General features: G+C 40.9%; 2 protein-coding genes across 4 annotated transcripts in view; one reads left to right on the top strand and one right to left on the bottom strand.

The window, feature by feature from the left end:
* Positions 1–1062, bottom strand: part of arhgap35a (Rho GTPase activating protein 35a) — a 121200-nt gene extending 120138 nt beyond the window's left edge. Inside the window, exons 1-2 of one of the 3 annotated variants that reach the window (XM_052044075.1) lie at positions 921–1062; positions 410–504 (exon numbers count right to left, since the gene is read on the bottom strand). The gene's annotated coding sequence lies outside the window, so the exon portion shown is untranslated. Of the gene's footprint in view, positions 1–409; positions 505–908 lie in introns of all 3 variants that reach the window. The other 2 variants (XM_052044076.1, XM_052044074.1) reach the window with 2 other exon arrangements.
* A 607-nt stretch (positions 1063–1669) lies between these two features.
* ap2s1 (adaptor related protein complex 2 subunit sigma 1) overlaps positions 1670–14036 on the top strand; it is a 38544-nt gene continuing 26177 nt past the window's right edge. Inside the window, exon 1 of the mRNA XM_052044395.1 lies at positions 1670–1832. Coding sequence (XP_051900355.1) covers positions 1830–1832 — 3 coding nt within the window. The 5' untranslated portion in view covers positions 1670–1829. The remainder of the gene's footprint in view (positions 1833–14036) is intronic.

Below are 14036 nucleotides of genomic sequence, written 5' to 3'. Positions count from 1 at the left end.
TAGTTAAACAAGGGTTATAAAATATTTACATAAAGATTGACAGTTTAAACCAAGGTTACAAAAAAAGTAAAGCAAATGACCAAAACATATCTAAACTCTCCATATAAAAATGCACAACATGTTAAAATTCACCCTCAAGAGAAATATGCCCTTGAACTGTTTAAAAGGAAAATTATTTCTTCAACGTGTTTTGACACATGGCTCACTGACGCACAAAATACAGAATTCCTTAAAAATGTTATCCTCAGTCCTTGGCATTCAGACACAAAAAAAAAGGAAAATGAATAAACTGCCAACAAAATAATGTTAGCCTCAACAACAATATGCAAAAGGAAAAAAAAAGAAACAAGGCTGGAATACAAATAAAGGTTTACAAAAATGAGATGGGGGGGGGGGTAAATCTACCTACCTTTTCTTTCCACAAGGAGTGAGAGAAGATTAAAATTGTAGATTTTTTTTCCTGGGGAATTTTAAATTAATGGTCAGCAGACATCTTGTTTTCTTCTGGAATCACAGGACAGATGGGGAGAGTGTGTGGATTAAAGCAAGAGGATTTTCTTTTTCTCTGCTCCTTTACACTCTCTCACTCCCTCACCCCACCTCTGTCTTTCACACAGACCCACTCACACTGTGTGCGTGCGTGTCCCCTGATCTTGGAAGGCTACCACAGTGTCGAAATGGCGGATATTCCTGCAGCACTCTTCCCCTTCACCAACTTTTTCCTCTGCTGCTTCTCCCCCCCCAAGAGCAGGCATCGCCCATGATGCTTCTCACGCCGCCATGGAGGCACTCGGGGCTCGGCAGTCAGGTGATTCCTCCGAGGGGACAATTTTTTGTTTGTGTTTCCACAACCCCCCCCCCCACTCCCCCCTCTTAAATTACCACACAAACATCAAAACAAAATCCACCTCAGCACGCACCATTCACCAAGCCGCGCTCGATTTTCACTCAAAAAAAACCGTCGACCAGCAGCCACTATCGCATCATTTTCTTTTAGCGCTTAACTACAATAAGGAGATTTTTTTTTTGGCCTCGCTGTCTCCGACCACCTAACTTGATGAGTTCGCCCCCCTTCCCTTCCCCTGATTGGGCAATAGTTTGCAGGCTGCGACGTTTATTGGACGGCGGGCGTGCCAATCAACGGAGAGTCGGCGAAGCACTTTAGGTTGCGGGTTCCAAGGAGGAGGAGTGACAGGAAATGGTTTCCAACGCCACCGAGCCGGAAGTGGTGGTAATACGGCAGCAGAGAATGCTGGGAATTGTAGTTCCTTCTTTACAGGAGCAAAGCTGTCTATACTGAATTCATGCTATCTGATAAGATATTTACATAAATACAATGTGATCGTTTTATTTGTAAAATCCAAACATTTAGATTTGTATCTTTCTGTTTGAATACTGCTTCCAGGGTGAAAGAATGGAAAACATTTAATTATCATCATGAATGCATCTTTGTTGTTTTCTCTTCCAGTACAAATCTCTGGAGACTCGTCTTTTTGGTATGCCTCAATGGCATAACTAAATCAAAAAGCTTTTGCGCATTGCATTGGCTTGGGAACAGACAGAGGGAGGGAGAGAGGGAGGGAGAGAGGGAGGGAGGGAGGGAGGGAGGGAGGAGAGCAAGGACTACAGCTCCCAGAGTCACTTGGTGGCGGGACGGCGGGAGTTGCGCAGCCGCACTGAGGAGCTGCGGGGGTTTGACAGAGTCAGCGGCGGAAAGAGAGCCTCGCCTCAGAATAAAACATTATATTTTGAAAAATACGGGGAATCAAAACATAAAAGTAGAATTTTTAAAGAAGGAACTCACGCACAAGCCGTAAAGGAGCGTTACTATGGTAAGTGATTGTTTATATTTTGACAGAAAGTGAATGCAGAGCCAGGCCTGGACTGAGCTCAGCAGTGCGAATTTTTATGTATAATTAAATAAAATGGCACTTCAGGCAGAGACAACTCAATCCTTCACAATTAAAGTGACACATTTTTAATGATAACTGTGTGTTTTCCATGCGTGCAGATGAATATGGTTGAGAGCGAGGCCTTGTCACCTTATCAGGTTAAATTCACTATGAATAGAATTTCCAATTCTGAATGTGGACGTTTTATGCACCACATTTGTGTAATGAATGTAACGGTCCGTGCATTGTGAGTGATGCCAGTACTCAGAGGTTCAAACTATCGGGAATTATTAAACAGACTGGTGTATTGGACAGCTTCTACCCCACTGTGATAAGACTATTGAATAGTTCCCTTATACAATGAGATGGACTCTGACCTCACGATCTACCTTGTTGTGACCTTGCACCTTATTGCACTGCACTTTCTCTGTAGCTGTGACACTTTACTCTGTACTCTTATTGTTTTTACCTGTACTATATCAAACACTCTGTACTAACCCAATGTAACTGCACTGTGTAATGAATTGACCTGTACGATCGGTTTGTAAGACAAGCTTTTCACTGTACCTCGGTACAAGTGACAATAATAAACCAATACCAATACCAATTCTTTGGAAATGAGAAGATTGAAGGGTGATTTGATAGACGCTTTAAAGATTATGCTTCTTTGAGGTCTCATGGAGATGACGTTTCCATATGGGTGAGACAGGAACCAGGGACCAAAAATAAAAGATAGTTATCAATAAAGTGTATGGGTAAATCAGGAGAAAATTCTTGAACATTTTAAGTGTGATGCTTCCTAAAAACAAAAGAGGGAGTTTTATTCCACCTATCAGGACACCTCAAAATGTTTTACAGCCAATGAATGGCAGTATTGTAGAAAGCCCCAATGTGTACACAGTAAGCCCCCACGAAGAACAATGTGATAATGACATGATATTCCTATTCACTAGAAATAGGTTCAGTGGATTGGCTCCTGGGCTGAAAGGGTTGTCCTACAAGGAAGAGCTGAGCTGAATGTGCCCATAGCATACAGAGCTTGGAAGAATGAGAGGTTGAAATATAAAACATTCTGAGGTAGCTTAACACAGTAGATACCGTAAAGACTTTTACTCTAGTTGAGGGAGTCTGTAATGAGAGGTCATGTCTCAGGGTAAGGGGCAGGTCACTTACAACTGATATCAAGGGGCTTGTGACTTTTTGAAATTCTTTGACTATTCTGATGAAATATTTTCAAGACCAACATAAAAAGATGTTTGGACGATGAGGGAATCGATAGTTATAGAGATCAGCTGGGAAGCTGTTGAATTCAAAGATCAAATCAGCCTTGATATATCAAATGACAGAGAAGGTATGTTGATTAAAGGATAAATATTTACTCTCATACAGCAAGACTACTACAAGGAAAAGCATAGATGCAGTAAGGGAAGCTAGATGTGGGAGAAAGAATGGAAAGATATATTGATGTGATCTTACATGAAGATAGGTGGGAGAAAAATCCGATAGTGCATGAACATCATAGTGGAGCAGGTAGAGTCAGTGCCCTGATCCTTTAACATAAAATATTTTAAGTACTGATATGCAGAATATTGGAACTGGGCATCACAGTGTTGCATTGCAATGGGCTAAAGGGCTTGTTTCTTCTATGACTCTGTGGCTCTACTGAAATACACAGTAGTTCAGTCAGCTTTCAGGGAAGGACTGTCCAATCGATAGGATTAGGGTTGTACAGATCGGTCCAAGAACCTGATGGTTGTAGAAAAGTAGCTGTTCCTGAACCTGGTGGTTTTCAGGCTTCTGTATTTCCTGCCCAACAGTAGCAGCAAGAAGAGGGCATGGCCCAGATGGTGGAGATCCTTGATGATAGATGCCACCTTCTTGAGGAAGCACCTCTTGTGGATGCTGTCAATGGTGGAGAGGGCTGTGTCCACTACTCGCAATAACGTTATGATTTATTCTCATAGGTTGTCTGCCAGTTCAATGTGCATTCTTTAAAAATTTGTTTTGCTGTTAACCCAGTGTCACTTTAATTGAATAAAGGTTTTATAGAAAGATAATTTAATGTTTTGATATATACTCTGTATAAGAACTGGCAAGGGTTTCAGCCCAAGAATCTAAATTGTCTCTTCTTAAGGAATTGCGAGTAAATGTTCTTCATCAGATCTAAATTTTTTAAATTTAAATTTTATTTACAGCGTGGTAATAGGCCCTTCTGGCCCAACGAGTCCGCGCCGCCCATTTTAAACCCCAAATTAACCTACCTGTACGTTTTTGCAACATGGGAGGAAACCGGAGCACCCGGAGGAAACCCACGCAGACACGGGAGAACGTACAAACTCCTTACAGACAGCAACGGGAATCGAACCCTGATCGCTGGCGCTGTAACAGCGTCGCGCTAACCGCTACGCTACCATGCTGCCCCTGTCAGAAACAAATGAGAAATTGTCTCTAAGGGAAAGGGAATTTTGGGCTGAGAGGGTAAAATGTTAAAACTTACAATTGTAAAATGTTAAAAGTTCTGATCTATTCGCTATTTTAACAAGAAGTGACAAATGGACTTCATCATTGGTCACAAGATCACAAGACAAGGGAGCAGAAGTAGGCCATTTGGCCCATCGAGTCTGCTCCAAAGAAAAGGGAAAAGAAAAGAAAGAGAAATGAGAAATTGTGGTTGGGCGGGGGGGTGCCAATGGAAAAAAAAACTATTCTAACACCAATTTCCGGCCTTATCCCCATATACCTTGACTAATTCGATATCTATCTATCTATCTCCTCCTTAAACACCTCCAATGATCTGGCCTCCACTGCTGTACGTGGCAAGGAATTCCATAAATTCACTACCCCCTGGCTAAAGAAATTTCTCCTTTTCTCTGTTTTAGACCTGTACCCTCTAATTCTAAGATTGTGCCCTCTCTGGTCCTGGACTCACCCACCAAGGGAAACAGCTTGGCCACATCTACTCTGTCCAGTCCTTTCAACATTTTAAATGTTTCTATGAGGTCCCCTCTCATTCTTCTTGCTCCAGTGAGTACAGTCCAAGAGCCGACAAACGCTCATCATATATAAGCCCTTTCATTCCGGGAATCATCCTCGTAAATCTCATCTGAACCCTCTGCAACATCAGCACGTCCTTCCTAAGACATGGGGCCCAAAACTGTACACAGTATTCCAAATGAGGCCTCACTAGTGCCCCGTAGAGCCTCATCAACACTTCCTTACTTTTTTACACTATATCTCTCGAAATGAATGCCAACATAGCATTCGCTTTCTTTACCACCGATCCGACCTGGTTGTTAACCTTTAGGGTATCCTGCACGAGTACCCTCAAGTCCCTTTGTACTTATGTACTTTGAATTTTCTCACCTTCTAGATAATAATCTGCCCATTTATTTCTGTTTCCAAAGTGTACAACTGCACATTTCTCAACATTGAATCTCATCTGCCATTTCCTTGCCCATTCTCCTAAACTATCTAGGTCTCTCTGCAACCTTCCTGTCTCCTCAATACTCTCTACTCCTCCACCTATCTTGGTGTCATCCGCAAACTTAGCCACAAAACCATTTACTCCATCATCCAAATCATTAATGTACAGGGTAAAAAGAAGCACCCCCAACACCGACCCCTGCGGAACACCACTAGTAACCGGTAGCCAACCAGAACGTGATCCTTTTATTCCCACCCGTTGCTTCCTGCCCACCAGCCAATGCTCCACCCATTCTATTCTCTTACCTGTAATTCCATGAGCTCTCATCTTATTAATCAGTCTCTTGTGCAGCACCTTGTCGAAGGCCTTTTGAAAGTCTAGATACAGAACATCCACTGCCTCTCCCTTATCCACCCTACCTGAGATTTCTTCAAAAAATTCCAATAGGTTAGTCAGGCAGGATCTTCCCTTCACGAAACCATGTTGGCTTGGACCTATCTTGCCTTGCACCTCTAGGTATTCCATAACCTCATTCTTGAGGATCAATTCTAATAACTTTCCCACCACCGACGTCAGACTAATAGGTCTGTAATTTCCTCTATGTTGCCTCCCACCTTTCTTATACAGCAGAACTACATTTGCAAACCTCCAGTCCTCCGGAACCATGCCAGAGTCTATCGATTCCTGGAAAATTATCACCAATGCCTCCACTACCTCTAAAGCCACCTCCTTCAGGACCCACAGATGCGCCTCATCCGGTCCAGGAGACTTATCAGTCTTTAGTCTTTAGGTGTTTTCCTAGCACCTTCTCTCTAGTGATCTTAACTGAACTCAGTTCCATTCCTTGAGACCCCTGACTAGCTGGTATATTGCTGATGCCCTCCACAGTGAAGACCGATGCAAAATACTCATTTAGTTCCTCTGCCATCTCTTTATCATCCATTATAATGTCTCCCGCACCGTTATCAAAGTTGGTCCTATATCAACTGATTGGATTCCAATCAGATTGGAAACTGTGGGAGGAATGTGTAATTGGCTTTCTAACACTAAGAAGGTTATTCAAAATGCAGAGGTGAATACATAGAAAATTGAGCATGGCCTAAAATTGTATACCTAGGCAGATTGTAAATGACATCTAACTGCTGCATTGAATATACAGTACTGAATAGACCATTTTTCTGGTACATATTCTGCATAGGTTTCTTCCCTTGCCATCTACTTCATCTCAGATCTATCTTTTCCATTTTTGCTCATATCCTTGTCTGGTTTCATTTTTAAGAGCCTTAACCATTTCCTGTGGTCGGAAATACCGCACTTATACCACAGAATGTTTGAGAGTCAGCTAAGATCTGAAATTAACAAAGCAAGAAGGCTAAAGTATTGCCCGTAGAAGTAATGTGGGTGTTAAATTTGAAGTGAGTATGGTTACAGGCCAAAAACATCGAGGTCATTGAATGGATGTGCGGCGTCAAAGTGAGGAACCACATGGAGGTTTTCATTTCATATTTCATAGAAGAACATTTGTCCACAGAGGCCATGCAGACTCTCAGAGCAATCCCATTCTCCCATTTATTTCCTTGTAATCGATTCTCACACAAATTCCTATTGGCATCCCACTGATTCTAATAGGCACCTACGCTAAGAGCAATTTACAATGGTCAACCAGCATGTCTTTGAGATGTGGGAGGAAACCAGCGCACCCAGGAGAAAGCCATGCGGTCATGGGGAGAACATGCAAACTCCAAAGAGGCAGCACCAGGGGTCAGAATCAAATCCACGTTCTTGAGTTGTGAGACCTCTGTAATGGGATCTGTTATGGGAAGATCATAGAAATATTTATGGATGGACAGGTATTATGTAAATCAACAAACTGTAATGATAGAGCACTCTATTTCCAGAATGCTTATAACAAGGCTATTGAACTAAGCATTTTATTGTTCAGAAATTCATTAGCTTACAATGAATGTACTGTAACATAGCCTTAAAAAAACTGGAAATATCATCTGAGCAGAGCTGCAGTAGCTTTGTAGTAAGTGGGGTGTCTATTGGAGTTGACAGGTTGTTAGAAATGCTTGGACCAATGTTATGGAGTCATAGATAGATACAGCACAGAAACAGCCTGTGCCGAACAATAAGCACCCATTTTCACACTAATCTACCCTAACCCATTTTATTCTTCCCATTAACTACCTCCTAGATTTTACCACTCATTGATGCAAGTGGGGGGGTCGGGGAGCATTTCACAACGGTCAATTAACCTACCAACCCGCATGTTTTTGGGACGTGGGAGATAACCGGAGCACCAAGAGGAAACCCATGCAGATGCAGGGAGAATATGCAAATTCCACCGAGACAGCACCAGAGGTTTAGATTGAACCCAGGTCACTAGAGCAGTAATGCCTCTGCTCCACTAGCTGTCCCACACTCTACCATTCTCAACGCATCTTTTCCTGCCAATTTTCTCCTGCCTTGCGGGCACTTGCTGTGGGTGTTGGGTGGTTTGATTTCTCCAGGTGCTCTTTATAATCGCATTCAAGAAGCTATTCTTGTAAGTCTTTGTCAGTGAGTGATTGTTGTCAGTGTTTTAAACTTTATTTATACGGCTCAGTAACAGGCCCTTCCAGCCCAACAAGCTCATGCCACCCAATTACACCCATGTTAACCTACTAATCCGTACGTCTTTTGGAAGAAGGATTCTTAGCTAAGCCCTATCCTGTGCTCATTGGAGTTATTGGGATGGCCACTTCTATATTGGCTATCTGGATCTGAACCTGCAGACAATTTTCCCCTCCCTACCCTAGGCTGTTGAAGCTAAATCTAGCACTTGTTTTGCCAGAACACTCGAAATAAGCTAACTTAGCATAGACTGTAGACTAAATATGGTGCTATACTGGTCTGTATTACTCAACCAATCACTGAGTAGACACAACAGGAACTTAAAAAGTTGTAGCACTCAAGCGGAAATCTTAGACTAGTCAACATAAGAATGATAATTATCCATTTAACCCAGTGTCTTACTAGTCAAAAACCCATGCAGAAATCAGTGGTACCATCTTCACTTAAGCTCACTGCTTGTGTGGTTGGTGGAAGCAGAAACCCACAAAGGTGTTTTTTTTAAAAAGTACCTGAAAGAGGCCCTGGAGGTGGAAAATGGGTTTGGGTTAGGTAGGTTTTTTACAGCCTGTATGAACGGAATGGGACAAATAACATTTGTCTCGCAGATCTCTTTGATTCTGCAGTCAGAGATGCCAATATTTGCTAATGATAATGTAGTGTTCAGTTTGATTTGCAGTCCCTCACATAATCAAGCAGCAAGACCTGGGCAACAGCCTTGGGCTGATAAATGGCACGTATCATTGTTCCACAATTGTCAGCCAATGATCATCCCAAATGTGAGTGAGCCCAGCATTCTCCTCTTTACATCATCAAATCCCCCCACTACCTATATCATAGTTCAGCAGACTGACTAGACTAACCACTTAACTGCTGTGGTTGCAAGAACACATCAGAGGCTGGGTAATCTGCATCAGGTAATTCACCAAGCATTTCTACTACATACAAGGCACAAATTAGGAATGTGAAGGAATACTCTTTAGTTGCCTAGAATTGAATATTTCCAACAACATTCAGGAAACTCAACGTCATCTCTCCGTCTCCTTAACTAACACACATGCATTTACCTTAAATGTTCACATGGATCTCCACCAGTGCGCCACTACACAACATATACACGTATACATGATGCAATGTGGGCACTTAGCCCATTTGTTTGACGGCATCTCATAACGTCCAGAAGACATGCAGTAGTAGATGGGAGTACAGCTGCTTCTGAATCATATACCAGCCTTACTTAGATATATATTGCGTTTCCTTCATTGTTGTTCAGTTAAATTCCTGGAACTCACTACCCAATCCAGATTGAGATTGCCTTCGGCACAAGGGCTGCAGTAGTTCAAAAAGACACTTCACCTCCACCACCCTCTCAAGGGTGATTAGGTACTAGCAAGAATTGCTGACCCTTCCAGCAATATTTGCATTCCATTATTTTTAGAGTAAATTGAAAGCAGACAACTCAATTATCACATCCTACAGGGAATTGTATATTTAGTTGAAAATGAAACATTTTCAAAGGTTTGGAGATCCAAGCAGTGCAGTGGGACCAATTAGATTGGTCTTTCAGAGAGGTAGAGCAAGCATGATGGGTAGTATGGTTTACTTCATATGATTATTTGTACTATTTTTAATCACATTCATAGATATGGTTCCCAATTTGCCTTGCAAATGTCAGTGCCAAAAAAATTCCATTATAGTGTCACTGGACTTTATTTTCTAATCTCTTTCGTACCTCAGCTTGCCCCTAACAATAGTTTGATTCCTTCCTCTCACAACTGCCAGCACTCTAGTTACTATTCCTTAATTTACCCTACTGTGTTCATCCTTGTGTACGGTAAACTATGTTAGTCAAAGGTGAATTTAACAATGTATGTTATATACAATATCTAAATGTTTCCTTAATGTAATGTTGATGGATTTTAATCATTGTAGATGAAATTGTTTCATATAATTTTGTTGTATTTAGACTACTTTGACCACTTTAGAAATTTTCCATGATCTCAATTTTAATTTTTGGAATGGATGTCTAGTCTTCAATGACCACAAGACCATAAGATATAGGAGCAGAATTCAGGTCTGTTCTGCATTCAATCATGGGCTAACTTATTTTTCTCCTGCCTTCTCCCCATAACCCTTAACCCCCTTACCAATCAAGAACCTATCAATCTCTGCCTTAACTACACCCAATGACTTGGTCTCCACAGCCCGCTAACCATCTAACTTTGATCAATGCCACAATGCAATTCTACATAGCATATCTCACCACTGAACATCAGGCTAGACAGGAATTGATCTAATTTCGTCCGAAGCTCTTTCCTCCATAGTGGCCAGTTCACAGCCCCTCCCAATGATGCACAAGCAAATTCTACCTCTTCCCCAAGATGTACAGAGGATTGGCCTAGCAGACCCATCCATGACATCCTCTGCCACCTGAACAGTTTCCTACGAGCCCATTGTCACCCTGTATATCCAGTCCCCCTCCACCACCACCCTCCTTTGCCTGCCTGGTCAAACTCATTAATGAACAACTTCTCCACTAATTCCACGAAACTTGGTCGAAATCAAAGGTGAAGCTATGGGAAAACATTTACAGGGTCTAGGTTATACCCATCTATTTGTGGGATATGTATAACTGCTTTCTCCTTCTACAAGTGCTGCCTGGCCTGCCTAATCAATGTTGGGTCATCTATATGGTTTTATTCTTCCTTTGCTTCAGGGTAGCAGTTATGGTACAACTGCAGTGTTTGTAGGCTATTTCAGAGGGCATTTAAAAGTTGACCACATTAATAAAAACATAAAATATAGAAGCAAGAGTAGGCCATTCAGCCCTGCATGCCTGCTTTGCCATTTTCAGTTTATCAGATCATGGCTTACCTATTACCTTAGCACCACTTCCCTGCACTGACTTCGTTTCCTCTGATTCCCTTAATATCTAAAAAAAATCATCAAACACTGTCTTGAATATACTCAGCAATTAAGCCTCCATGCCCCAGAATATTTGCAGCATTCTCAAATATTTCACATTTCCAGGAGTTGCACTGTTCCACAGTTTTACTTTTCACTCTCCTCTGTACTCATTCATCTCCTCCAAACATCACTGAAGGTAACAAACCTGCAGTACTCTCTCAGCTGGCACCACCACCTTTTGTGTCATTCTGTCTCCCTCGGTCTCCGTGCTATCATAGACATTTGCTTTGTTCTTTCCACCCTTCCTCTTCCTCTGAAATTTCAAACATGTTTGATTTTTAACTTTTCCTGGTTCTGATGAAAGGTTATTCACCTGAAACGTTAACTGTCTCTCTCTCCACAGATGCTGCCCGACCTGCTGAGTATTTAGAGCATCTTGTTTTTAATTATTTATATTATTGAGTACTGGATTACCATATGTCATTTCACCCTGCAAATGTTTTTATTTTAATCTGTTCATTGGATGTGGACGTTATTAATAGCATTTATTGCCTATTTCAAGTTGTCCCCTGTAACGGTAGTGTCGTGGTTAACGTAACACTTTACAGTGCCAGCGACCTGGGTTCAATTCCGGCCGCTGTCTGTAAGGAGTTTGTACGTTCTCCCCGTGTCTGCGTGGGTTTCCTCCCACATTCCAAAGACATACGCATTAGGAAGTTGGGGGCATGCTATGTTGGTGCCAGAAGCGTGGCGACACTTGCGGGCTGCCCCCAGAACACTATGCAAAAGATGCATTTCACTGTGTGTTTCGATGTACATGACTAATAAAGATAAGGATCTAATGAGGACTGAGTACTGCGGCTATTTCAGGGAGCAGTTAAAAACTGACCTCTTTGCCTTTGGTCTAGAGAGTCACGTAGACCAGATCAGATATGAAATGAGTGAAAGAGATAGATTTTTGCAACAATCCAGTAGTGTCATTGTCATCATTACTGATGATAGCTTTTTATTCTAAATTTATCTTAAATAATCAAGTTTAAATTCTCCCGTTGCAATGGTGGATTCACATCCCTGAACTATGCTTCCGTGCCCTACTTAATCCAATAAGATGAAAATATTTTCAGTTCAGTTACCCTGATGGCCGAGAGCCACAAAGTGACTGTAGTCCTATATGTACAAGAATATAGTGGGGGTCTGAATCAGATGTATCAGAAAGAGGATGCAGTGAAGGCCTCAAATTTAGGTCAGTAATGATGTAAGGAAGATCTGGGGAGATAGGATATCGACCCCAAATTCTAAATGTGGACAAGTGTGAAATTCACATTCCCTACCTTGAGATTAATGCTTAATTTAGACAACTATAGGTGTCAGGGTATTTTTAAGATAAATTATTTTAAGTATCTTAAATCGTATGAGGCATTCTAGGGTTATTTGTTAGGATATTGTTGCTTTTTCCTGAGGATTTCCTAACTTTAAACAGAATTTTCCCACCCTGCATTACCAACCACCATCTCATTAGAGACTCAATCAGTATTGTGTCCTGTGCCCCTGAGTAAGCAGACAGGACTTCCTGCCAATGCCAGCATTTCAAGGGGAGCTCTTGAATGGAAAGAAGACTTGGCAATGCTTTCTTTAAAAAAAATGGTTTTAAGCAATTATTCTGTTTTAATTCAAATATGCAGGCATTTTTTTGCAAAATATTTCAATCTCCAACAGTGTTGAACTAACTAATTCAGGATAAGCAAGTACATTAGTTGATAACAATTACAGAATTATTCTTTAATTAGATGTCATGGATGCTGTGTTACTCCAAGTCGAAGTGAAGGATTCACAATTTGCTAAAACCAATATACTTAGCAGAAATCTAAGTAGTTGAAATCTAGAATAAATAGCATGTAGAATAAGCTGACCATATCCTGAAAATAATCTTGTTGAGGTGACTCCTTTAAGTAAAAACATTTCTTTAATATTTAGCAACAAGATGGTTGGAACAGTGTTGGTGACTGGAATCAGTATAGGTGTATCTGAATATCAGTAACACGAGAGAAAAAAGGAAGCAACAATTATTGAGGTTAATGGTAAAATAAGTAATGCAATGAATGATGTATTGATTCCAGTGAAAGTCCTGCAGTGCAAAGAGCTAGGAATCCAGTGAGAATATCAAATGTGATTGTGCTTGGTCAACAGGCTGGAATGGGGTACTGAGTTAAATGATGCTCTCCTGCTCAGACTGCTCTTTTACATTAGATATTGTAGCTGGTAAAAGAAAATATATTTTGAATTTAAAATGAACTTTTCTTACATTGTGATTAAACCACCCAGTTATTTATATAATTATTCTAATTACAGATAAGCAAAGTCAGTGCAGTTGAGCTAAAACAAAGTGACATCTTAAATAGCTCAAACCTAATTCCATTAGAAAAAAAAAGTAATAATAGTGTTCAGACATGTATTATCTATATCTGTAGACTGATACGTTAATTGGACTCCAAGTCTGGACACCCACAAGGTTTGTTTGTGTACAGTTCAACCTTTGCGCATCGAAGGGAGTTTGCATGTTGAAATCCTTTCTCCCAAGCTTGTTATTAATAGCTAAAAATTTGCAAATGTTTCTCAAAAGATGAAATACAGCTGATTCAAAATTTAAATACTTACAGCGATAGAAGTAGCAGTTATTATTTTCTCCCCATTGAACCAAAGAGAGGAAGAGATCGACCTGTATCTTACTTCCAATCTTTTGCTGAAGAATCCCTTGGTGGAATAAAAACACAAAGTGCTGCAATTACTGAACAGGTCAGGCAGCATCTGTGAAGAGAGAAACTGAGTTAACGTTTTGGATGGACGATCTTGCATTCAAACTTTTATCGTTTAGTGGGATATTGTTCCACATGTATTGGCTATTGAATTATTTTCTCTAATAATTCAGAACCAAGGAACAGGATCTGAAAATTAGAACATTCCAGTCATTTTCAGCATTGTTTTATTTTATTCTCCCTTCTGGTAATATTCAGCTTTCGTCGACTCCACCTACTTGCGCTCCTCCTCACCGGTTTAATTCGATCTCTCCAGGTCTCCCCCAAAACCTTCCCTTTTGTTCTCTGCCCCTCCCCCAATTCTCTGGAATTTAAAACTTGTTCTGTTTTTAACTTTTCCAAGTTATGATGAAAGATCATCATCATGATACGTAAACTCTCTTTCTC

The sequence above is a fragment of the Pristis pectinata genome, chromosome 35 (genome assembly GCF_009764475.1).
Source record: "Pristis pectinata isolate sPriPec2 chromosome 35, sPriPec2.1.pri, whole genome shotgun sequence".
NCBI lineage: Eukaryota > Metazoa > Chordata > Chondrichthyes > Rhinopristiformes > Pristidae > Pristis > Pristis pectinata.
Note: the sequence above shows the minus strand (reverse complement) of the source record. Positions and strands in the feature narration are given on the sequence as shown.